The 26,708-nt window shown below is 38.2% G+C and overlaps 1 protein-coding gene across 1 annotated transcript in view; it reads right to left on the reverse strand.

Annotated features, from left to right (window-relative positions):
* Window positions 1-1,503: 1,503 nt before the first annotated feature.
* The window catches only part of Abca1 (ATP binding cassette subfamily A member 1), a 132,599-nt gene continuing 107,394 nt past the window's right edge, over window positions 1,504-26,708 (reverse strand). Inside the window, exons 31-50 of the mRNA XM_026414625.2 lie at window positions 23,072-23,261; window positions 22,077-22,171; window positions 20,762-20,794; window positions 19,623-19,728; window positions 18,696-18,770; window positions 18,020-18,189; window positions 16,325-16,502; window positions 14,249-14,364; window positions 13,995-14,139; window positions 12,364-12,487; window positions 11,212-11,341; window positions 10,832-10,952; window positions 9,771-9,833; window positions 9,055-9,161; window positions 6,319-6,460; window positions 5,841-5,975; window positions 4,703-4,806; window positions 4,019-4,111; window positions 3,108-3,351; window positions 1,504-2,506 (exon numbers count right to left, since the gene is read on the reverse strand). Of these exons, the coding sequence (XP_026270410.2) occupies window positions 2,366-2,506; window positions 3,108-3,351; window positions 4,019-4,111; window positions 4,703-4,806; window positions 5,841-5,975; window positions 6,319-6,460; window positions 9,055-9,161; window positions 9,771-9,833; window positions 10,832-10,952; window positions 11,212-11,341; window positions 12,364-12,487; window positions 13,995-14,139; window positions 14,249-14,364; window positions 16,325-16,502; window positions 18,020-18,189; window positions 18,696-18,770; window positions 19,623-19,728; window positions 20,762-20,794; window positions 22,077-22,171; window positions 23,072-23,261 (2,512 nt within the window). The 3' untranslated portion in view covers window positions 1,504-2,365. The remainder of the gene's footprint in view (window positions 2,507-3,107; window positions 3,352-4,018; window positions 4,112-4,702; window positions 4,807-5,840; window positions 5,976-6,318; window positions 6,461-9,054; window positions 9,162-9,770; window positions 9,834-10,831; window positions 10,953-11,211; window positions 11,342-12,363; window positions 12,488-13,994; window positions 14,140-14,248; window positions 14,365-16,324; window positions 16,503-18,019; window positions 18,190-18,695; window positions 18,771-19,622; window positions 19,729-20,761; window positions 20,795-22,076; window positions 22,172-23,071; window positions 23,262-26,708) is intronic.

The following is a 26,708-nucleotide window of genomic DNA, read 5'->3' on the forward strand; positions in this document are numbered from 1 at the left end:
ACACAATAATAATGAAGTTAATGTAGAACTGTATATTATTTCTAGCTTCAGAAAGACCCTTTTAAATCTACATTTAATTTTTTTCTCAAAATAGTTCACAGTGCCTTTGAAGTTTTAAAATGTGACCTTGAAGTCAGAGTAATTAGAAGCAAAGAGTCACTCATGGATTTAATATCGTGAATGAGAGTGATTCATGATGAAATGAGAAAACCACCAGATTTTGATTTTATTTTTAAAATTAATGAGAAACTAAATTATTCTTATATCTTTGAAAATGGCATGAATGTAGTAATCTCATGCTAATAGTTATTGAAAATATGCTTTATCATTTTAGAAAATAATGACATTAATTTTTTGAAAATCATTTTTCTTTTTAAGCAAGGAGTTACTTAACAGTCTATGAATCTAAATATATATGTATATATATTCACATATATATACATACACATTTGAAATATATCTGAAATTGTATACCTTTAGAGTTAATATTTAAATTTTAGAAATAGTTAAGATAAATTAATGATATTGAAAGTTTACTTGAACTTTGCCAAATAGCAATTCCCTCATATTTTTGTTTTGTCTCAAGAAAGATGACACTGAGCATTAGTGAAATAATATTTTTTATTTAAAAACTAAAATAAGATTAAGTCTGAAAACTATTCTTTGTGGAAGCATTTGCTGTTTTTATTTTTTTCAGGATAGTTTAATGATTGAAGAGATTCAAAATTTGAGATTGTCAGAGATTTAATGAGGTGTCTAACATTTCTGCAGAACCAATTATGTGGAGGTACTAAATGTCATAAGTACAAGTTGTATTCAACAAGTTCCCAAGCTAGCTGATTTCTCTTTGAAAGAATCCATTGTTCAGCCTTGTGACCTTTTCTGGCTTTTGCACTGTTGCTATTAAAAGAAAAAAAAAAAGTCTAGCCAATATTCTTTAAGTGGGCTTCCATAATCACAATAAAACAACCTATCTTTTGTAAACCAGTTAGCTGAATAACATGGCATGGGAAATCTACTGAGACTTAATTTCTCTTCTTAATTTCTCTTTTGTATCCATCCATCTATACGTACACATTCAGCTATAGCATATACTCAAAAAATACTTGATTGATGAACTGATTTAAGAGTATTCTACGTGATTTTAAATTCAACAACAATATCATGAGATCTTGACCACCACATTGTTTTATAGTCACTAGGCACTAGTCAGACATTCTATCTGCACATTTGTATAGGAAAAATAAAGCTAGTGAGGCAGTGTGACCATACTCCTCTATACCACAGGTCCTAAAAGAGGTCATTCTAAGGTTTCAGAAATCACTGATATAACTGAAAACTCCAAATGACATAATAGTACAAAGATTTTTGTCAAAATATAACTCAATCTTTTCATTTCTAGATTAATTCAAAAAGCCAGAAATAATACTACACCTGTGTCAAATAACAAAATTTTTGAGATGCAGTGTACCGTGTTAACAATCAGGACAAATGGGCACTAGGTTTGAATACACCATCTCTTTAATCCCATGCCTTGACTTCAGCAGCTTACAGTTCCAACAGTTTGGCTGCTAAGCCTTTGCTTCTTACCAGGATTTAAGTATATTTAAACAGTCCCAGAAAGACCCTAGAAACCCATGGCTCCCAAGCATGGGGCAACATAACAATGGAACCAAGTTTCCTGTGTGTAGAGATATCCATACTTTACATATTACAGCCACCAAAGCAGCTCATCAAAAAGGGACTCAAAGAAGGACGTTAGCCGTACATGGCACCATTTTGTCACCTGATATTTAATGATGTTGATAGACTCTGAGAAGAGCAGCTTTACAAAGGTGTATGTTACACACTACGGTGTTTCAGACTTTCTGAGCAACTTGGCACTAGTAATTCTGGCACACTCATTGCCAGCAATGGTTGTGTCACCAGGAAACCGGTCTCCTGGAATGGGATGGCTTAATGGATGAGGATGTACGCCTTTGATTTTGATAATCACTGGCCATGGTTATTTGATGAATTGTTGCTGCAATCCCAGTGAGGATACACAGGAACAAAAAAGTATGACTTCAAACCCAAATGTCCACTGGGTTCCATACTATAGTTTCACATAGGTAAAGGTAATAAACTAAATTCAAGTCTTTTTCACATAGAGCCATACAAGACATAGGCTACAAAGGCACTGCCCCTGTAATGGAATTTTGTTTTCATTGCATTGAATTGCATTGCATTGAATAGTATCAGTACAGTATCCAGTTTACTTCTTCCCACAAAAACTTCCAGCCTGTTCCTCTGGAACACTTCACACAGTGTAAAAGGAAGATCTCGTTCTTCCTTATGTTCAGCCATCCTGTATGAACGACATTCTTCATACATAACTTTCTTTCACTTTCTCATCCTGTAGAAAAGATGTGAGAACTGAAACATCCACTACTGTCTGGTTTTTGTGTAATGACAAGTCCTTTAAGTGGTCATCATCACTTTGGTCCTTGGCAAAGTTCACAAATACCTGTCAAAACAAAGAAGGGCTTTATAAGTACCTCTTGACTTGTTCTTTCTTTATTCTAGCTGCAGTTTTATTCTAATTGCACTGTCCTCATGTTGAAATTAGGTCATGTAGGAGAATACAGAATTGCAAAGTAGATTAACTAGAAAACTGTGTGAGGGAAGATAAGATACTTGAAAAACATTAATAATCATTTAAAAATTCATCTTCTGTGTTAATCCCACATCACCAACTTCCAATGATTAAAGGGAAGAGTGAAGAGAACATTTACTGAAAACCTATCAAATGCCAGGATCTGTTTAGTAGTTTTTGTTATCTAAATGGGACAAGGCACATAGCAAAATGTCCTATCTATGATAGGTACTCAATAAATTATAGTTGTTCTGATTATTAATTCAGTAAATTTTCACAATAATTCTGTCAGGTAGAAAGCATTATCTTCCTTTTTAGTTCAGAGAGGTTTAGTAAAATGCATTGCTAGTAATCATAGATGAGGAATTCAAGCACAGATAGTCTGAACTGTGCTCAGGCTTGTGGTGAAGGTGTGAGTAGGCAGGAATCATCAACCTGGGAAGAAAATCTATTTTTGACACTAAAAGCTTACTTGGTCAAGTGTTGTCTGAGAAACAGAGTAGTCTTCTATGTGGAGTCGCTTTTTGCTCTGGGAGAGGATACTGAATATCCTGGCCAGAGAAGATAATGAAGAGGGAAGCTGGTACTGTAACATGTTCCGGTGTTTCTCTTTTAGGACGCTTCCTGGGAAGGCAAGTCCAAAGAATTCCTGGACAGGCTTCAGGTCAGGATTGGATCCTGCTATTCGTACAACTATTGTATAACCATCTCCAAACCTGAAAGCAGGAAAAAAAAAAAAAACACCCAAATGAAGTATCCCCAGGAAACTTCTCAGAAGAATATTTACCTCTGAGAAACCAACTTGTGCCATGAAAATGGGAGGTCCCTGAAAGACCCAGAGATCATTTTCAGAGAGAAGGAACCAGTTATCATTTATTGAGAATCTATGAGCAGTGCCTGATGCTCAGTGCCCTGATGCTGAGTGTCCTGTTTCTCAGTGTCTTTAATCCTCACCTGGATCCATGAAGTCTGACAGATGTTACTTAAGCCCAGGGAGTTAGTCACTTGCCCATGATACAAAGTTCCTAAGTAGTAGAGCTAGGAAGCAAACCCATTTGCATAGACTCCAAAACTTGTGCTGCTAATCACACTGTCATGTGAGTTTTTTAATTTCATAAATAAAGCAAAGCCAGGAAGTATTATTCCTGGGAAATAGACTCTCAGAAAGTCTAAGTAACTTGCTTATGAGTCAAACAACCAGTATATAATAAAGACAGAATTTGACTACGGTTCAGTTTGACTTCAAAGCCCTGATTCTTTACTCCATACTATTTTTCCCAGTTTAATTTCTCTTTATTTTTAAGCTACCATTTATTCACCAATGAAATAATAATCATCAAGGTTTCTAAATAGGTGCTATCCTAAAGAAATAGTCTCTTTTACCTATTTTTCAGATGTTGTACACTGCCAAGGCACCTGAACCTCCCATTGACCATAATTGCCATCCTAGTGCAAAGAGCTTCACATTCCTCCATACTGTGGGAAAACAGAACAAAGTTTTAGTTTCAGAGACATGCTCCCATAATCATCACCATGACATCTGGCATTTCAAAGAAAAAAGTTTCCCAGCTTCCAGTGCATAATCACATCCTATTCTAAAGACATGTCAATATACAGATGAAGCTCCTCACTGCAGTGCCATTTAGAATTGTGAATAAGTTGGAAACAATTCAAATGTCTAACAAATGGAAAGAATTAAATAAATTAGGGTATATACTAATGGAATACCATTCAGCTATAAGAGATGATGGCATTACTTAAATTTACTGACTTAGAATAATGTTGACAATAATATTAAGTGAAAAAGATCAGAGTATATATACTATGCTTGCATTTTTGTTTGTAAAAATACATACACACAAGTACACATAAGTTTGCATAGGAAATCCCTGCAAACATGCATAAGCCAATGAGAACAATAGATGTTTTCAAGTAATACAATTTCAGGTGATAAATGTAACCTTGGCCTTTCTGTACTTTCTAGCTTTTACTAAATGAACATATATACTATTTAGCAGATTTACAAATAACACAATGTAAAAGCCAAGCCAAGACTTCACTACAGACCTATGAGATGTAAGCACTACTGATCTCCCCTCCTTAACGATGCTTAGGGCACAATTCCACAAGAATCTTCGGGCTTTGGGATCCATGCCTGTGGTTGGTTCATCCTGAAATTAAAGTAAAATAAGTTTTATCATTTGCTAAAAATAAAACACCAAAGATAGACTTGTTTTTAAAAGCTGAAGCATTCTTAAACATCATAAGTTTTAACTTGCTATTTTAGTTATTTTGAACCAAAATAACAGAATAAATTTCAAACTCACTTAGAACAAGTTCACTTTTATGAATGTCTCATTGAAGCAAGAAACTCAAATATTCTAAGGAATTTTTTTAAAAATTCAACAAATTTCTCCAAATAAATAGGGAAGGTAAAGATCCATTAGTTTCAATCATCTTTTCATTACTAACAAGTATATACTAAAAATTCTCTTTGTCAGGATAAGGTTTGAGTAAAATTCCTTTTCTTCTCTTTTTATTCTAATCTACTTCAGCTTACCCAATTATAGACTAGACCATTCATATGATCTAGATTATTCTATAGCCTCAACCCAAGGTTTCTTCCTATAATAACTTCAGTGCTCTTCTCTAGCAAAGAAAGGAGATCAAAGGCCACTGCTTTCTAATGTATTTTTCATTTATCTCTCTTAAGGAAGAGATCCAGTGAAGAGATCTTTTTTTTCTTAATACTGGGGATGAAACCCAGGAATGTTCTACCCCTGAGATACATTGTCAGCCCTTTTTTAATACTTTGAGACAGGGTATCATTAAGTTGCCCAGGCTGACCTCCAACTTGTGATTTTCCTGCCTCAGTCTTCCATGTAACTGGACTTACAGATGTACACCACCACACCCAGCTACTAAGGGGATCTGAAGCTGTGTCCTCACTCTCCATATTCAGGTTATGAACACATGGATGATAAGAAAGAATGTTCCAGAGAAGACCAAATCACACATTCAGCCTCACAGACTTGTAGGGATTCTCCAAGCCAAGTACATGGGGTGTCTATTTAACAGAGTCACCCCTGCTTGTGCCAAGAAAGAAGCTTCCCTCTTCTTGAAGGCTGCTCTGCCACACAGTCATACAATGGCCTGTTTTCCATTCAGGCCAGAACAGTAGTTTTCCACCCAAAGTCACACTTACCAGAAATACCACAGGTGGCCCACCAATCAAAGCCATGGCTGTTGAAAGCTTGCGCTTGTTGCCTCCACTATAGTTACCAGCATATTTTTCTCCATACTTCACAAGGCCCAGTTTCCGAATTGCCCATTCACCAACCTGGAGAGATAAAGCACCTTGACTTTTGTCTGCCTTGGTAATTTTAGCATGCTTTGTTACACTTATATGTGAAAGTTCTTTGATTAAGACTGGATTCTATAATCATGACCTGCAACTACAGAGGTACCAGAAAAAAGGAGAGGAAATTTATGTGATGGGAGCAGTACTCCCTCTCTGCACACCCCCAACCAATGCATACCTACCCACCCCTACTCCCCCCACCATTATGGGTTCCCACCCATGCATGAGGAAAACAGCCTGAAGTAGTCATATGTGGAAAAATCCGTAAGGTATGGTGTCAGGATGCCAAAGAGACAGGTTGGCTTTCTAGTATCCATGGTACCTTGCCAACTTCTTTCTCTGGGACTCCTCTCAAGAGGGCGAAGAACTCTACATGCTCTCTTCCAGTCAGCAGCTCTGTGATAGCATCAAACTGAGGGCAATAGCCCATGTTCTGATGTACTTCATGGATGTTTGACAAGATACTGCAAATGAAAATAAAACTTGTTAGGTTTTAAGCATTTAGACATATTCTAATCAGACAATCTGGGTTAACATTCCTATAGAGTATGCATGTGCTTTACAAAGATACCAATATCTGCTGCTTAAAGGAATAGCCTTTCTGCCCCTAGGATGACAGCTGTTCCCATCTGTCAGGGTTTCTGTTTCTACCCTGCCTTATCCTTGCATTTCAAACTTGCATGCTCAGTCCTGTTTCAAAATCCCTGAGTCCATGCCCACTGCAGCAGTCTTTACCAATAACCTAAATAACACTATCTGGAGCTTAAACATCTTCATCCCAGAATTGCTCCTGTGGTCATATGTACCAAGTGCATTGTCAGCCCAAAGTTTTCTTCATGACCATCTGGACCCAGAAATCCTGGGTGTGAGCTCCCTTCTGCCTTCTCCTGAGCCATACATTGACTCAACCACAGTGTGCATATTCCAGATAACCTGGTCCTACCAAATACCTAGCCCAGATACCCTCCTAGCTTTTAAGGTTTTTTTGCTTGTTCCTTTATTGTAGACCCTCTGAACATGTGGAAACATAAAAATACACCTACAATCTTACGGGCGGGGGCAATTTTTAGGTTCTTTGATGCCAATAAGGTTACATAATAATTTCATACATAATTCCTAATGTATGAAAATTTCAGTGTCTATATCCCATTTTCATGCCTGCACTTCTCACTCTCAACAAGATACATTAACACTCACACATATGATTTAATGAAATGCTTCATAAAATGGTACCTGTTGTTACTACTAATAGTACATTCTGATAATTCTTATTCTATTCTCTAACATGTCATTTGAAAAGTACTACTTGAACTTGGCCTTTTGGAAGTGGTCATTCATCTCTGCTTATCTATTTAGAACTCCCAGTGTTAGCTTTCTCCAGAATTATGACTGAGTCAGTTCTTATAACCCATTACTATGATAAACCTTAGGTTGAGCCAGTTACTGCTGCCATTGCTAAGTGCCCCAGGAGCATTAGAAATAAGCCTGGGGAACAGTGTTATTCCCAAAAGTTCTGTTCTTTTAAGGTTCTTAAGTTGCTACTGAAATGATTGATAAGGGGGAAAAAAGATCAACGAGTACATCAATTTCCTTACTCTTCAATATTATTGGTATTCCCCTGTTCAGTGTTTTCAAATTTAGAGTCATCTCCCATTAGTGAGTTATAAAATAAATCCACAACCAGCACTTTTTAAATGATATGATAGGCCGGGCGCAGTGGCGCACACCTGTAATCCCACAGGCTTGGGAGACTGAAGCAGGAGGATCTTGAGTTCAAAGACAGTCTCAGTAACAGCAAGTCACTAAGCAACTCAGTGAGACCCTGTCTCTAGTCAAAATACAAAATTAGGCTGGGGATGTGGCTCAATGGTTGAGTGCCCTAAGTTCAATCCCCAGTAACAACAACAACAACAAAAATTAAATGACATGATAGAGAATAAAATAAGAATTATTAGAGTGTATTTTAAGTAGTAACAGCAGGTACTATTTATGAAACATTTCATTAAATCATATGTGTGTTAATGTATCTTGTGTGTATCAGGCTAAAGTATAAAATATTATATCCTACATGGATCATGGTTCAGAAAAGTTTGAAGGTCACTGCCTTTGTACCATGTATCGATATAGAAAGCCTGAAGAAACCCCACATATTTAGAGCATTCAAGGTTAATACTGCCTAACAGGCCTCTAATGTGCTGCTATACTCCCAAAGACCAGACTGCTTGGTAACTGTACAGTCTCAGAAATCAGCCTAGTGATGGCTTCATCAGTGGGTCCACTCTTTCTAGAAGATGAGCTGGCAGGTATTACCTTGTAGAAACTAATACAAAGAAACAATAAAAGTTGTATGCAAGCACATATTTATATAATAAAAAATGAAAATTAATAAATGCCAAACATTTATAAGGAATTGATTAAACAAATTATAGGTACATGTACACAGAGGAATTTTATGGAGCAATGTATTTTTAACCCACTGGAAAATATTCATAATATAACCATTAACAATAAAAACTAATTTTAAACCTATATGCAGAATAATCTCAATTTTATGATACATTTATATGTGTAGAAAGATAGATTTGGGGTGATAGAAAACATCTAAAACTGGATTGTAGTGATGATGGCACAATTCTGTGAACTCACTAAGAATTACTGAATTGTTCTTTAAAAACAAGTAATTGGGCTGGGGTCATGGCTCAGTGGTAGAGTGCTTGCCTAGCATACACGAGGCACTGGGTTCGATTCTCAGCACCACATAAATGTAAAATAAAGATATTGTATCCACCTAAAACTAAAAAGTAATTATTTTAAAAAAATAAAAACAAGTAATTTACACTGTTAAAAGTGATGCAGTAAGACTGAAAGAAAATGTAAAGAGTGGTTATCTCCAGGTAGTGAAATTATGGATAATTTTTTGTTCTTTAAACTTTACTATATTTAAACATTTTTATGAAATCTAAAGGGTACTATTATAATCAAAAAATAACAATGTGTTTCTTTAAAACTAAAAAAAAAAAAGCCCTTGTAACAAAATACAGATCACTTCTTTTCTCACCTATTTTTGTTAAGGAAAGCATCCCCTCTGGTAACAGTAGTGTCTCCAGTTAGCATCTTGAAAGTGGATGATTTTCCAGCACCATTAACTCCCAGAAGTCCAAAGCACTGAAAGAATAAGACCAGGTGAGTTGTATAATCAAACTACTAAAACTAAATTTGAACAACCCTAGAAAATAGCCAACTGAGCTTCATTTTTATATGACATCATCCTGAAACATCATTCTTAAATATCAATGACAAATCAAATATCTTTTGGTTTAGGACACCATACAGATATTAAATATGTATTTTATAATGGGATCATTTTCAGCAAGTCTGTATTTTTAAATACCATTTGAGTTGTCAGATTAAGACAAAAGTTAATGGATGTGCCAGTTAGTCAAATTATACCACCTTATTTGACTATAGGGCATAAAAGGACACATCAGAAATGAAAAGGAGAAAAATCTATTTTTAAAAATCTATTTGAATCTCATCCTATGAAGTAGATCACAAAAGCACGTTTTGGGTGTACATGCTTTTCTTAAAATGCCCGAGATTATCCAAAATCATTCTCTTGATATAAGGGGTCCCCAATCTCTTGATGACTGATTGCTTCACACAGGCATAAGGAGAGAAGCTTTGAAAGCCACTTTCATCCTTTATAAACATGGTTGTTTGATTGGATAGATACAGTGTGAATTAACAAACACAATGCAGACAAAGTGTGTTTACCTCACCAGGAGGAATGCCAACACAAATCCTGTCAACAGCAGGCTTCCTCTTCCTCCTATATATCTGCAACAAACAAAATGTAAATTCATGAGCTTCAGTGACTCACAGCTCTTCCAAGCAACTGTGGCAGAGAGGATTATAACCCAAATATGCCATGAAATAAGACTCTATCAATAAGACTAAGTCATATATGATGTGCTAAGAGCCATTTCTCTCTCTGCCAACCAGGTGTAACTTTGAAGCTCAAAATAAAAGTGAATTTCTTTTTAATTTTTAATCTGGGTCTTTTAAAAAATATATCAGTCACTAATATCTACATATTTTTCCATGTATTGTTTATAGTTCATTTTTAATTTACTTTTAATTTTTTTTTTTTTTTAGTTGTAGAGGGACATAATACCTTTACTTCGTTTGTTCATTTTTACGTGATGCCAGGGATTGAACCCAGTTCCTCATATGTGCTAGGCAAGCACTCTTCCACTGAGTCACAACCCCAGCCTAAAATTAGATTCTACAGGATAAAATTTTGCAATCAAAGTATTTCAAATACTCTACGTGTTACAAAAAGTGAAATTTGGGATTCTGCCATCTAAGAGGGCATTGAAACAGACCCTCCTTCTGAGCAATAGAGACATGTCAGCTTTGGTGATTATAAAATTTAAAAATCAACCATTTATTCTCCATACCTCAGTTTTGACTAGATATATAATATTAGCATGTTTTTTCTTCATTTTTTATTGGTGCATTATAGTTGTACATATTGATGGGATTTGTTGTTACATATCTGTACATGCACACAACATAACAATATAATGTTTTAATAACTAACACACAAATAAATATAAGTAAAATAAATAAATTTGAGAATGGAAATTCACATTACAAAAGTAGACTCTGTAATTAAGAAGTTTCCATGTATCTTTAAAATAAAATTAAATTGACAGTAGCTTAGTATAGATGCACATTTGGGGAAGTAAACTTTTTCATTAAGCAACTAGGGTAGTTTCCAGCACATACAACTGAAAAATTAAGCCTGTAATAGCCCCTACTCACTATCTCACCTTAGTCAACTCTTTGATTTCCAAGATATCATTCTGTCCTCCACCATCCAGAATTCTCTGTCTTTCCCGCCTTACATCTTCATCCTCATCATTCAAAGGAGGAAGCTTTGCTTTCACTGGTCTTAGAAGAAAAATTTTAAGAAAAACAACCTTTCAAACTCTTTTTAAAAACAAAATCCAGTCTCTAAAGCAATCTCCTAAAACCTACTTGCCACAACTTCCAGCCTTGGCAGGGTAGGGGTTGCAGGATGCCCATAATAGGAAAATCAATTTGATTTTCTTGAGTTCAAATTCGATCCAACCATCCTTGGCAAGTGTCTCCCTGTGTCCCCTCTATGACCCTCTACCAAGTGCTCCATGAGTTCTGAGCAAATGCTTACCTGGGTCTGATGAAGAATCTGTACTGGATCAGAACAGTAATGAGGAAAAATACCACCCCTTCCACAGCCATGGCAAAAAGGTTTCGTCCTACCAAGTCCCAAGAGAGTGGTGACACAAAGCGATTCTCCCCTAGTAAACAAAATACAGAAATAAAGTCAGAATTAAGGTGTCAAGAACCATGCCCTTCTTCAAACATGGGGTCAAGTTCACCTATTTTCCTAGAAACACCAATGGCTATTACCAAAGAAAAGGAGAAAAAATAATGAGAGTGACTACTTTTCAAATCTGACTTGTGGGAACATACTACTACCCTGTATCAATCAGAATTTTAGAGCCAACATGTCTTAGATCTGTAACTTCATGTCAGATAGCTAATATCTTTTGAATGAGATAGGCCAAAAATCCTTTTAGATTAAGGCAAACAATCCAGGATAATTTTTAAGATCAGTATTTTAATGAATTCCAAGTTTTAGCAATAAGAAATACTAGAAAGCACATTAAAAAGATGACCATTTCAATGGCACATAATGTAACCCAGTGACTCAATTAAGTCACCTGATTTTATCTAACTATTCCTTAAATTCCTTATACATCTCCTTTGTACCTCCAAGTTGAAGAAAGTCCCTCTTCTGTGTCCGTCAAATAACATGGCCCATCTAACTACATTAGTCAGTAGATGAATGATAGTCATATGATGATACGAGAAATATTTTTAACCACTCTAAAGGTAGAAAGAGCTGCAGTGAATTATCTTTTTATAGATTGTGTAAAAGATAATATATGACCTCCAGGCCTGTGATTTTCCGAATAGAGTCAAAGTGTACATCTCTCCTTCTGATTCTTGTTCTGTATCTAAGTCCCAACGCTGTGTTACTTTTTCAGTAATTCTGACAAACTCAAGTAGTAGCATGAGGCACTGGGTCCAAGCAAATGCCAGCATTTTCTTTACTCCCAAAAATGCCCTTTCACAGATAAATAGCTATGTCACACTACACCAGAACAGCTTTACTGGCATAAACATTCAGTGGGGCAAGAAGAATATGGACATACAGTGCCCATTCATCAGTCCCTTTCCAAAACAAAAGCTAGGGCCCAAGGCCCATGCAATTGCCATCTCTTCTGAAGCCTCTAGCAGCCACTGCTCCACTCACCAAATCTTTCCAGGGCATCAGCCATTGCCTGGTTTTTCACCATATCAATGAGCCCTCGTCCCAAGCAAAAATGTGGGAAGATCAAGAACACAGACTTCAGGATATCATTGATGTTATTCAGCTTCTAAAAAGATAACAGAGAGAGAAAGTATGGATATCAATCATAGTTTAGGCTAAAAATGTATCCAAGTCTGAAAGATGGGAGTAAAGAAACAATTTGATTCCCTGGGGATAAAATGAACCTTTGAATTTGGATACCAATAAATAGGAGTAGGCATTTTCCATATTTTTAAAAAACTTTGGAGTAATGCTGTGGGTATAAAGAAATGAACAAAGAATAGCAACAAGGCTATGTTTGACCAGAAGCAAATCCATAACAAAATATTTGCTTAATATTTTAAAAGCAAATTGCTTGTGTCTGGGTCAATATTTGAATTTTAGGATTTTGCTAGAATTTTATAAAAATCTTCTTAAATACATCAAAAATTATTATGACACCCAGCCAACATTGGCCACATATCCAGGGATTAAGGAAGTTACTATTTGTAAGATGCACTGTGCTGGGGCATGGGAGAGGTAAAAGCTAATGAATAAATAGTCTCTGTGGTTAGGAAGAGAAACATGGAAATAGGAAACGACTATGTAACTGGATATGTGTGGTACTAGAGGCAGAATGGAAGGCTCTGAGGGCCCAGGGAAAAAGAGAGCACATCCCAAAGGGCAGAGTAGCACGACATCACCTTTGAGCTAAATCTTGAAGGGCAGGGAGAATAGTACCAGGCTCTGCAATAGAAGAAGGGCATTTCAAGCCAGGCCTACAGGATTATGCTGGGTTTAAGGGACAACTCTGCTAAAGTTACAGGGCTTTGAGAAAGGGTGTAGGGGGAAGTGGCCAGGAAAGGTTGTTCATCTATGAAACCCTTGTGTGCTGAGTTAAGGTATTTGGACAAAGGCAGTGACAACAGGAATGGAAGGAGTCTTGTTTATGAGACGTGTAACTGAAAGAACTGATGGCATGACCAGTCAAACATGTGAAATAAACAATAGCAAAGCATCAAGAATGATTCCAAGAGAGCTGGGTTGGGCAACTGCATTGGATGGTAATGCCAGCAAGTATGACAGGGATGGCAAGAGAAACACTAGGTTCGAAGGGGAAAGATGATGACATATCCAGTTCTGGGTATCTATAAGTTATTTAAATGAAGCCATCCACCAGGTATGTGAAAATGGGAGAGTAGAGTTCCAGGGAACAATCAAGGCATAAATCTGAGAGGACAATAAGACACTGAGAAAGGCAGTGGTGCACACCTTGGGATTGAATGGCATTGCCCAGATATGGTGTCTCAAGTGGAAAGCAAAGCTGACAGAGGACTGAGCCTTTTGCAAAGTGACACTGAAATGGAAGCATAAAAGAATTTGACAGAAGAAACTGAAATGTTTGGCAGGGAAATATAAGGCACAGCAGGAGACAAAGGTATTATGTAGACCAAAGAAGGCAGTATCTGAAACAGGATGGAGTAGTCAGCAGAGCCAAAGTCACAGAGAAGTAGAATAAGATCATAATTAACCACTGTCCTCTGGCACCCAGAAGTGCCCATCCCAGTAGGAGGTGCTCTTTCTACAGAACTCACATTGTTGGTAAAGAGCTCTAGCACAAAAGTGGCCACACTGCCATTGATGCCAATGAAGAGGTTCACGCTGGTGAGCACCACATAGGCTGTGCTGGGGATCTTGAACACAAAGGAGGCTGGGTACATAAGAGGTGTGATTGACCACCTGGTGAGACAAGAAGATATATGTCCATTGGAGTCCTCTACCCTCCCTATGAAATTGGGTACTATATGCCTTACCCACTTTCAGAGTCCTCTACCCAAAAGTGCCTTACCCATATAGCAAAAGAAGAAGGGCTAGCACAGGCAGGTTGGTGGAGGACACATAGGACTTCTGCTGAAAGCAGATGAAGATGATAATGACCAATGTAGCAGGAACCACATAATTGCACTAAAAGAGAAAACAAGGAAATAAAGTTAACTCGTAAGTCAAAAATACAGCACATTCCAAGTCTTTACCATCACCAGACAAGAAAGGGCAGACAAACATATTGGAGAATAACTTCGAATTAATGAAGCCACATAAACTATTAATCAAAATACGGACAATACATTGTGACAAGCATTTTACCCTTGGTTGGTTTTATAAACTGCATGCCCTTTCTGTCTTTCTCACAACTAAGCCAAGGTGTCACGCTCAGTAAACTCACTGAACGATGGATCCTCAGTCGGAGGAATTTCAATTTCACAGGAGACAAATAAGCTTCCATTATTCTTCCCAGAGATGATTGTGTCTGTTTCATCATTAATGCTATATTATAGTCTGCCCAAGTTCAATCTCACATGTAATCTATTTGTGAGGTAAGCGCTCATAACATGAATGTCAGAATTGTTTCATCACACTGAGAATAATTTGAAAGTCTGTTCTGAAACTGCTTCAAGCATTAAAATGCAGAAATAAAGACCTGACCATAGAACAATTATGAGATTTCATAGCTGGCAGGGCAAAACACAGGCAGGGAGGTGACAGTGATTTTTGTCAGCTGTTAAAAGAATTGCAGCTTAAGGCTACCGGACTCTGCATTAGTCCTATCCTATTCAATGTGTTTATCAACAACTTAGATGAAGATATGCTGATAGCAAACTGCAGATTCTAAACCAGGTAGAGGCAGATAATATACAAAAATATAAGTGATGTCCCTGAAGGTAGGGACTCCATCTCATCTCTGAATCTCCTATGCCTGGCATAGTCAGACATAGAGTAAGCACTCAGTATATTTTAAATGAATGAAGTAATTACTGGACCAAGATAAAACAAAAACAAGACACAATGGACACTTAACTAGATGCAGTTTAAAAGGGATAAGCATAAAGTTTAAGTTCTAAAAAGTTAATTGTATTAGCATAACACAAAAGCTATCCAATTTAACAGTCATTTTTGTGAAGTAAGATTCCAGTTCACTATCAAGTTGCCAATAATACAGTGCTCTTTCTAAAATGCAGAATAGAAGTATGGAAAAAAGATCAATTCCCTCTAGACTTGTAACCATTCAAACCATCGCCTGAATACAAGGTTAATTCTGGACCTTGCTTTTCAAAAGGGACATTAACAATATGGAGTATGGCCATGACGGGACAATCAGATCACACAGGGGCCAGTCTTAGAGTCTTAGTATAATAAGTAAAGACATCATCATCATCTCCATCATTATCACTCACATTGTTACAGTGCTTTAGAGATGACTAAGTGTGTTCTCATATATCATCTCATCTGTGGAAGACTTTGGTTAGATGAGAGTTGTCTTTAAATATCTGAGGAGCCATCCAAAGAGGAAAGAACTAGATTTGTTCCTTATGGGCTTAGAATTCATGGAATTCATAAGGAAATATAGGTCAACTTCACTTTATTATTAGAACTTCAGAATTCTTTGAAGGCTTCCATATTGGACCAAATAGAAGCAATGTATTAATTATAGCTGGTACAAAAATATATTTGCAAATGAATGAATAAGTTTATGATAAAATGTATGGAGTTTTTAAAGAACATATGGCTTTCCTAACAAGATAAAGAATATCTTGACTTTATAGGTCAACATTTATCAGAGAAGTTAAAAGTACTGGCTTGGGAGAGACTAAGGTCCTTCCATTTCTGTTTCTTGGGAAAGTCTTCAAATAGGAAATTGGGTAATAACTGTCATCAGTTAGTCAGATATTCTTTCCTGTGTGAAGTCAGCTCTGCATCCAGCACCATATTTGGAGTTTTGGAAGTGTATAAGTGTCTCTCCCATTCCCTTTTTCATGCACCTTTAGAATAACTGGAACAATTCTCAGTGACAGGTGCTCTATCTTATATATGCCATTTCATGGCCCTGATGGAGATTCATACAAAGATAGGAGGCCTGTGCCCTTACCATATCCCAGACAAAATTGGAAAGCCAGTAGATGACAGGCTTCACTCCACTGATAAACTGTAGGTGCTTGGCTTTGCTGACCCGCTCCTGGATCAGGAACACAACAAAGCTGGCTGGGACAAAGGACATCGCAAAGATGACACATATGGACACAAGTACATCTACTGACGTGGTCATCCTAGAAAGAAAAAAGGCAGTGAAGATCAGAGATGTCTTTGATGCATTTATTATGGAAATACAACAAATGAGGAGATATACACACGGAGAGAGACATACATAAACACACACATCCAAAGAAAGCTCGGGAAAAACATCTATTCACCAAATATGTTTTATTCAAGGTTAAATATGATCATTTGCAAGTTTAAAAAAATGACAATTCAAATGCAAACCTGAGCCCGGTATAATGGTGTACCCTTATGATCCCAGCAACTAGAGAGGCTGAGGCAAGAGGATCGAAAGTTCAAGATCAGCCTCAGAAATTTAGTGAGGCCCTAAACAACTTAGTAAGACCCTGAGTCAAAATAAAAAGGGCTAGGGGTGTAACTAAGTGGTAAACTTCCCCTGGATTTAATTCCTGGTATTATTTTTTAAAAATCATATGCAAAGCTGATTTCACTAAGGTTAAAAGAGTCCACTGCCATATGAAGCTGTTAAAGGAAGTCTGGGTGTGGTCTAACAATATTCAATTTTATCCATTGTTCTTTCTTAAAAATATTGTATTTGTAGATGGACACATTACCTTTATTTTTTTAATGTGGTGCTAAGGATCAAACACAGTGCCTCATATGTGATAGACAAGTGCTCTACCACTGAGCTACAACCCCAGCCCCTTGTCCATTGTTCTTAACATTGTAAGAGCAGTAAATAATAAATATCCATACACACAAAAAATAATGGTATGAAACTACTCAAATAAGTTAATATTTGTTGCTCTAAGTAAGTTTTAGAACAACATAATGTAGCATACCAATCTAACACATATAACAATTCTATCAGATTCTTTTTGTAAGACACTTTACAAGCCAATTAAGAAGGTGTTGGTATAAAGATCCCTAGTGTCCATTATTGATATTCTATAGGAATTAAGTAGAAACTAACTGCACCATGCTCCATTTATAGAAAGGGGACCTGACATATTGAATGTCATCTCTGGGAGCTTGGCTTGGCAATTTACATAAATGGCCTCATTTAATATCAGACATCTAGAAAGTTTACAGTCTAGATTTAAACCCAGATCTCTATAATTCCAAAGACTGTACTGGCTTTAAACTTCACACACACACACACACACACACACACACACAAATTCAAGAAAAATTCAAGTCAAACTATTTAAAGCATGTTTCACTGGGTTAAAAAAGTTTTAAAACAAATGAAACTGACTTTTATGTGTTAATGGTGAATTTACTTATTTTAGGATTGTATTAAGAATTTTCAACTTGATTTATATGAATTCACCAAATATAATGATTTTTACATATCTGTGCCATTTTCTTCTACAATTCAAAAAGGCCCTGCTGGTCAATTTGTAAAGTGATCTTTTCTGCCCAGAGTCTGGATGGACCCAGACATACATACTGTACTTGACTGTGCAACAGCTACCCTACAAGGAGCCTTCTATCTCCCTCTCCTGCTCCAGATTTCCCCAGTACTCTCTCCTCACCCCATTCTTTTAGACACAGCCATACTTACAGAGCCACTTCTGAAAGCTGCTGCTTGGTGAGATTCAGGGGGTGATTGAAAGCAGTAATCCCATACTGGCTAGGGTTCTCTCCCTTCTGCAGGTTGGCCCGGAGAATGGCATTGTTGATGACATTCAGGAAAGAGCTGATAGCATGCCAGCCTTTGTTATTGAACCACACCTGAGATAAAACATAGCAGGTAAAAGATAATGTTCCTAAACACTACTCTCAGAAGTAGGTACGTACATACACACACACACACAAATCATGCACCTAAATTTTAGAAACTCAAGTCATATACCAATACAAAACACTGCAGAACATGGCAGAGTGATAACACAAGGATACAACCACCGACAATGGGGCCCAGGGTTGTACTGAGGACCTTGTATCTTTAATTCATATATTCCCCATAACTATTTGGAGAGAGCCATGATTATTGTCCCCATTTTACAGATTAGAAAACTGAAGGTTAAGTAATTCAAGTCAAAGTCATAGTGGTTCACCTTTAAAGTCTGGCAACAAAACAAATTCTCTTAATCACTCCACTACACGGCCTCCCTAGTGGATTTAACCATTTGCTCTTTTCTGTCATGAATACCCCTATCAATTTTACTATGGCTGAAAATACTTCAGGGAACAGGATAGGTTACCAAAAAGTTAGTAAAACACAGATAGCATTTTACCTTGACATTATTTTTGGTGTCCAGTCCTGTCATGAACCTTCCCAAGTTGTTGAGAAATCGATCTGCAGAACTGTCCTGTAAACAACAGAAACCCACCTCAATTGTGATGATTCAAACAGGTAAAGGGCAACAGTCAGTCCGGAAGCTGTGGACAACAAGACACCCCTATCAAGAGCAACACCACCACTACCACACTAAAATTAAATTTAAAGCCATTAAATGATTCCTGAGAACCAACTGACCAGAAGCCTACAGCATGAATGTTTCCATAATGCCACAGTCTTAAAAATATCTGAGAAATCCTGTGGCTTGAAGTCCCAAGACTGTTGTCTGTATAACCTGGCAATGAGAATTTCTTCCAAGTGTTCCCCTGGAATCATCCCAAGAACTACAACCACAATTTATGTGCAGAGGTGTCAGACATTAGGGCCTGTGTTCCAAAGGCAGAAGTACAGACTGGACTCTAGGACTATTACAGGATCACAAAATCCATGTCATATGACTCCCTCAATTCTCAGTTCAAAATGGGAAATCTGAGATACAGAGAAATGTAGTGTGTGCTCACTAGGACCTGAAGACCAGCCAGCCAACTTAAAAATGAAACTGATCCATTTCTGTTTAGTTAGTGATTGTTTTGGAAGTCTGCTTGAAGGCCAGTTTATTTACTACTGGCCAAACTGACAAACAGTTATTCTAAGAACTTTTAAATCTCTGAATCTATTTGTGGTCTACACTTTCAGGATTTTAAGTATACACCAAATAATTCAATCCTGTCTTGCTGAAGTCACAGAATACCAGTTATGGCTCAGTAGTCAAAGATAATCTGAACAATGAGCTGCTAGCTGGTCAGATCTATCTGCCCACTATGCTCATGTCCCAGCAGCTCCAAGCCCTTTCTTCCAACATGTCTCAAGATGGATATACTACCTTGGCCAGCTTCAAGTGTTTCTTCATTTGCCTGATGGCATCATTAACTTCTTGACTTGGAGGAAGTGCTTGAGAGTTACTGACACCGAGGGAAAATCCACCATACCTAGAAGAACAGCTTGACATTAAAACCCAGTATGCCACATGTGATCAGCAGCAGCAGGCACCACATGAGTGTGGACAAGCCTCTTAGAGACCCATTGCTTATTCAACCAAAGTTTGATTCAGACGAGTTATACCTTGGATTCTAGCAAGCTATTAACTGGGTTGCTGCCCAGTAGGGAGGTCCTGGGTCTGATTATAGTTAGATATCTGAGACACTGAGAAAAGTAAGGTCATTTATTTCATATTCACTACTGCCTTTGTAGGCAAGCAGATGGGGTAGAAGGGTAGGTGGTGAGGGACACTGTCCCATGTGGGCCAGACGGGGATAAGAGACCTTGTATCTTTACTAGCATGAGGGCTACTCTGCTCTGCCCAGAGTTTTCAAAGATCCTGGTCCTTGGGGACAAGGCAAGGAAGAAAAGTATGAAACAGTAACAGGGAGCCTTTAAGGTCCCCTGAGGAAGTCACACCAGCCATCTCATTTCCATGATATACAAACTGGATCCAAAGATGCTTCCTTACCCCCTCACATCTTCAAGACCCAGAGGGACAAATGGATTGAAATACAGTGAAAATGCTTTTTATTTTCTCCAAGACTTTCTTGATCTTATGCCAAAGGCCTGAAAAATTGTTCTTGAGTCCCTGGGAACCCCTGGGAATCTGATTTGGGTAAAACTGCAACTAGAATAGGTATTTCCCTCATAATGTTACTAGTCCCTGGAGACCCACAAGAGATTTCTAAGTGCCCTTAAGGAAATCAGTGAACCAAATTGTTCAAAGGCCTCTGAAGTGGCAGCTGGACACTGAGTAGAAATGCTCTGGGCAGAAAATCCAAGTCTAATCTAAGCCTGTCTATACCCCACATGCTCCAAAGATTCTACAGGGCCTTTCTCTCCTTACAGTGATGTGGCACCCAGGAGTGTGTGAGGGGCAAACAATCCCGAAACCAACAGCTTCCCCCCATCCAATATACCTGCATAAAAATCATTCTCCCAAGACTAGAAGCACCAGGGAAAATCTTGAGATCAACTTACCTAAACTCATTCACCCAGATCTTATTCTTTAAGCTGCAGAAATAAAAACAGAAACCAAAAATCAGTTCTAGAAAAACTGATGCTATACCTGATGATGCAAAAGGAGTAAACATCTACCTGAAGACAAAAGAAAGGACCAGAAGTAATCCTATCATCAGGCTGGCACTACAGGACTGTACCGATGGAAAGAAGCCTATTCTCAACATACCTTGTATTCTATCTTAAAAACCTTACATTAAGGTCATACTTGGGTTGAGCCAGTTTTAAAAACCACCTTACAAACCAAGGCATGAATTAACTAGAAGATTTTTCAATTCAAATAATACATCAGTTATAAATGACATATGGACAAGTTATGTTAATGACTCAAGGTCATTACATTTTTGAACAGCTTTATCATTTAAAGATACTGAGCTTCTAAAACAGATACCCCTCTTTATCAAGCTGCTGGGAAGGGAACCAGAACACAAATTTTCTGAGCATTAACTAAACATTTGACACTATGCCGCCAGGTCCCAGAAGCTTCAAGGTTCCATAGCCACGAGCTACTATATCTTCTCAAGGTTCTCCCCATGATACCACATGAGCATCTAAGACACTTCACACATATCACTTCATTTAGTTCTCACAACAAACTTGTAGGAGCAACAGTAATATCACTTTTATATAAATTAAGACTTTTTTCCACAATACTGGAGATTGAACCAAGAATGTCGTGCATAGTAGGCAGGCACTCTACCATGGAGCTATATTCCCAGCCCCCAAATTAGAGTTTTTTTTTAATTTTTTTTAATATTTATTTTTTCTTAGTTCTCGGCGGACACAACATCTTTGTTGGTATGTGGTGCTGAGGATCGAACCCGGGGCGCAGGCACGCCAGGCGAGCGCGCTACTGCTTGAGCCACATCCCCAGCCCCAAATTAGAGTTTTAAAAGGATAACAAAGAGAAAATTTTGATTACTGTCACTCAGAGTTGTCCCCTTAACCTGGAGGTAAACCACCACCATTCCCTTTTTCAGATTAAAGTTCTGCCTGATAATGCTCCTGGTCAAGCAACTAGTTAGTGGTAGAATTCAAATTTGAATGCATACTTATTTTCATTCTAGACAAGGCTGCCTCAACCTTTAAGCTAAAAACTGAATGCTCACAGTACCTCTATGCATCATTTCTAGTTTGGGATGACATCCTAAACTTCCAGTAGAAACATCAAGCCATACTCTGGCAATCTCCCCACCATGTGGGTCCACTATTTGTAGGCCTTTAACTCCTCTAATCAGGGATGATAAAACACAGGCCACACTGCGTAAAGAGTCACCTTTTGGCTATGATCTGCACATACGTCTTCACCAGGTAATCCGAGATGTTCCTTCCTGTCAGATTCTGAAGGATGTCTGCAGTGTTCTGTTTTCTCTGTCACGACATAAAAATCAAGCATGTGTGTCTTCTTAGACAAGAATTGGCACATAAAACATATCAAGGGCTACAGTGACACATGTTCCTCCAACACATGCCACTGTGTGACTACAGCCCTAACCACAGGGCCCAGGCATCACCCTCCACCAACCACCACCAAGATCTGGTCCATGCTTCCCTCAGTACTGGTCATTCATGTATAGCATGCCAAGATCTTCCTTGGGGAATTACTCTAAATAGCTAAAAAATAAGCACTGAGATGTGATTTTTCTTTACCACAAGAGATATTGGGGCACAGAATCACAAACTTTGCCTAGTGAATTCTTGTGTTCATTGGAGTTCATTGAGTGGATTAGCTACTTAGAGTGGTAACCATGACTTTTTACATCAGCTTAAAATGCCTTATTCTCACCCTTCAACTTGGATGCTGATAAAGCAGCAGAAAGGTAGCACAAACAAGACTTCCTAAAATTGTGAGGAAGAAACAAAAAGGCTCAGATGACTGTGCTAAACTCAGAAATCTCAGAAAAATTACAGAACTGGTAAGGCCCATTGAAAGTTTTCTGGTTCAGCCTCCCTAATCTAGCAGTTAAGAAGGAAGCCCAGAGAATTAAAATGGCCTTTTGGAAGGCCACCAGTTAATTTGTGGCAGAACCAGGGTTAGAAGCCACACCTTCCACTCTCTTTCCTGTGACACAAACACTGTGGGACAGGCATAGATACACTGTGGTCCAAATCCCCTTCCCTGAAAACTCCCTTGCTTTTCCTTATGATAAGCATTAACCTCGAGGCTGAAATAAACTATCCTAATCTCACATCTCACTCATTCCTGCTCCCAGCAGATGCTGGCTGCTGACCCTGCATGAACTATGCAGTCTTACTCTGATGGGGACTCACCTGTGGAGGTGGCATCCCCCCTGCCCCCGGGGGACACACAGGCAGCATCTTTTTGATTTTGTCACTGCTACACTGGCAGGCAGGTGAAGGGTTCTGCATTGTCCAGTTCCCATTTTGGAAGAGGTCCATGATGGTCTGGGGAACTGGGGCAGTAGTCCACTCCTCCTCCCCTGCCAAGCAGGGTGTGTCTCTGCAAAGGAAAAGCATCAAGGGCGGGATCACTGGAGAGGGCCTGGCCTTTCCTATTGCCTTAAGAGCACAGGATCATTCTGTAACAACCACAAACATAAGCCCATCCCTCACTATTTACAAAGAATGGGCATAGCCTTGTTTGATCATCTGATCTCACAACAGCCTTGCAACACTGTTTTATAGATAAAGAAAATAGAATACAAACAGATCCTAAATGTTCATAAACTGAACTCTGTTTGATCCAGCCATCAACATTTGTTGAAACAACACACACACTGAGCATTGGCTATGAGCCAGGTGCTTTTGTGCATGTTTGTGAGTCTGCAGTGAGCAAGACAAACTCACTGCCTTCATGGCATCTGCATGCCAAAAAGGAGTTAGACAGCAAATAAACAATTTAATTTTATATGACTAAAAATAAAATAAGGGGAGAGCACATGGGAAGAAGCCTCCTCCTGAAGAAACAATATTCAGCCACAACATCAATGATGAGAGAGAACAAGCCAGGCAAAGTTATGGGGGTGGGGGGGAATACTCCAAGCAGAGGCAATGAAAAGTCAGGTGGAAGACCCTGAGAAGCAGTGTTTCTGTATTTGAGGAACAACAGGAAGGCAGTGTGACTGGAATGTGATAAGCTAAGAAGAAGAGAGATGATAAACAAGGAGAAAAGTGAGGCAGGTGCCAGAAGGAGCCTGGGAAGGGAGTCTGGATTTTATGCTCAATGTGCCGAAAATCCTGTGGAGAGTGGTAAGATCCAATCTATGTTCTAAAATGAGTAGAGAATTCAGGGGGGTGGGGCGAGTAGGGTGAGAATGCTTGGTATATGAAGAGCTAGTATAAGCATCCCAAGAGACAAAACACATGGCCTTTATTTCTGACTTGAACTCTGAATTCTTATGAAACCATCAGCAACTTCCTTGTCCTCTCAGGGCTTATTTTTTCCACTGGTAAAAGTATAAAATGACTTGTTATTTCTAGTCTCTCTTCCAGTTTCAAAATTCTACAATTTAAAATAGAGCCACAGACTTCATACAATCTTCTTATATATTAAAAGAAATCAAATGAACAGCCTTTTAGATTGATCTCCCACTCTTTAAAGCCTGTTGACTAAATGGAAAAGTCAAACTAAGACATTGTGTCCTCCTGAAGCTGGCTCCTAAAACCTTCAAAAGACAATTAATTGGCTGAGATGAACTTACAGACCACTGAGAAGTACCCAGTCAAATTTTCTCCAGTCCTACCACCTTCTATAAACCTAAAATTGGAATTTCAGTGGGGGTAGCGAGGATGGTTGCCCTTTCCCACATGCAACTTAGTTCCAGGAATCTTTGAGCATGAAAAGTTCTAAGTAATTTCTTTCTAAGGAATTTTCTGTTTTGATGGTCTATCTTTCTGGATAACTGGCCTGGAGAGGACATCAGCAACTACAAATCTGATCAGTACTGCAACAACTGTAGAAGAGAAGACACAGGAACAAGAAGCCACCACTGTCTTTACCACATGATCTCCTGACTTACTTTCCCCTTAACTCAAAGAGTTGTTTGCATATGATCGCTGAATTAATTTGCCTACTCTTTAAAAAATATTCTGTAGGAAAGTAGGCTAAAAATATGCAATGGACAGTAGGCCTGGGTCCATTCCGCCATCCGCAGACACCCCCCGGAACTCAGGCTCTGGCACAGGACCACCTCTTCAGACCAACAGAACACCATGGGAGCCCAGGCCTGGCCTAGATCCACCCACATCAACATATGTGGGACAGGCCCAGAGTAGGTCCAAGTTCACCACCCCCACACACATACCTGGATGCCCAAGCCTAACCCACTTCGATCTTGAGACACTGCAGACATCGCCATAGCCTTCCTCACACAGTAGCCCCTACCTTTTGACAACAGTCAGGGCCTAGAAGCAGCTGCATCTCAGAGCAGGCATCCCAAAAACAGTGTAAGGCCCACCCTTTCAGCCCCATCTGTATAAGACATTGCATCCATCTTGGGGCACCCCCACTATTATCTCATGTTACCTCTGCTATTGCTGCCACCACCTTTAGTTGCAGTAGCATACATTGAGGGACACCAGCAGGGTGTGGAAGCCCAACATCAAGGTGAGGTACAGACAATCTACACAGGTACTATAAGAATATGGGGTAGAAACTGTAATATCTCAGATCCACACTGCAAGAAAGGAAGAAACATAGATAAATGGCCTGGAAAGGACATCAGTAACTACAAATCTGATCAGTACTGCAGCAACATGAAAAAAAAAAAGGGGGAGGAAAGTGCCATAAACAAACCAGGATACTACAATAACATAACCCATGGACAGTGAAGTTGATGAAATGTCAGAGAAGGAGTTCAGAAGGTTCATAATTAAAATGATCTGTGAATTAAAGAATGACTTAAGTGAGCGAATACAGTCAAAAATTGATCACTCCAACAAAGAGATAAGAGCACAAATACTTCAAGAAAGAGATAGAGACTCTGAAAAAAAAAATCAGAAATCCTTGAAATGAAGGAAACAATAAACCAAAAAAAAAAAAACAACTCAATGGAAAGTATAACCAACAAACTAGATCACTTGGAAGAAAGAATGTCACATAATAAAGACAAAGTATACAATCTGGAAAATAAAGTTGACCACACAGTGAAGATAGTAAGAAGCCATGAACAGAACATGCAAGAATTTTGGTATGGTATCCCATAATTCTTGCTATCCATCAAAAGACTTAATCTGAGAGTTATTGGGATAGAGGAAGGTACAGAGTTTCAAACCAATGGAATGCACAAAATCTTCGATGAGATAATATCAGAAAATTTCCCAAGCATGAAGAATGAATTGGAAAACCAAATAAAGAGGCTTACTGGACACCAAATTTACAAAATTACAACAGATCTACAGCAAGGCACATTATAGCATACCGAATAAGGATAGAATCTTAAAGGCTGCAAGAGAGAAGAATCAGATCATGTATACAAAGGAGACCAATTCATATCTCAGCAGATTTTTCAACCCAGACCCTCAAAGCCAGGAGATCATGGAACAACATATACTAAGCTCTAAAAGAAAATGGATGCCAACCAAGAATCTTATATCCAGCAAAATTAAACTTTAGTTTTCAAAATTAACCTTTAGTTTTATTTCATGAAATAAAAATCTTCCATGATAAACAAAAGTTAAAAGAATTCACAACTAGAAAGCCTACACTACAGAACATCCTCGGCAAAATATTCCATGAAGAGGAAATGAAAAACAATGATGAAAATCAGCACAGGGAGGGATTACACTAAAGGAAAAACTAATCCGAGGAGAAACCACATCAAGTTAAATACCAAAAATTTTAAAATGGCTGGGAATACAAAGCATGCCTCAATAATAATCCTGTATGTTAATGGCCTAAACTCACGGATCAAAAGATATAAACTAGCAGACCCAACAATATGCTGCC

Source organism: Urocitellus parryii, chromosome 4 (genome assembly GCF_045843805.1).
Source record: "Urocitellus parryii isolate mUroPar1 chromosome 4, mUroPar1.hap1, whole genome shotgun sequence".
NCBI classification, from domain to species: Eukaryota; Metazoa; Chordata; class Mammalia; order Rodentia; family Sciuridae; genus Urocitellus; species Urocitellus parryii.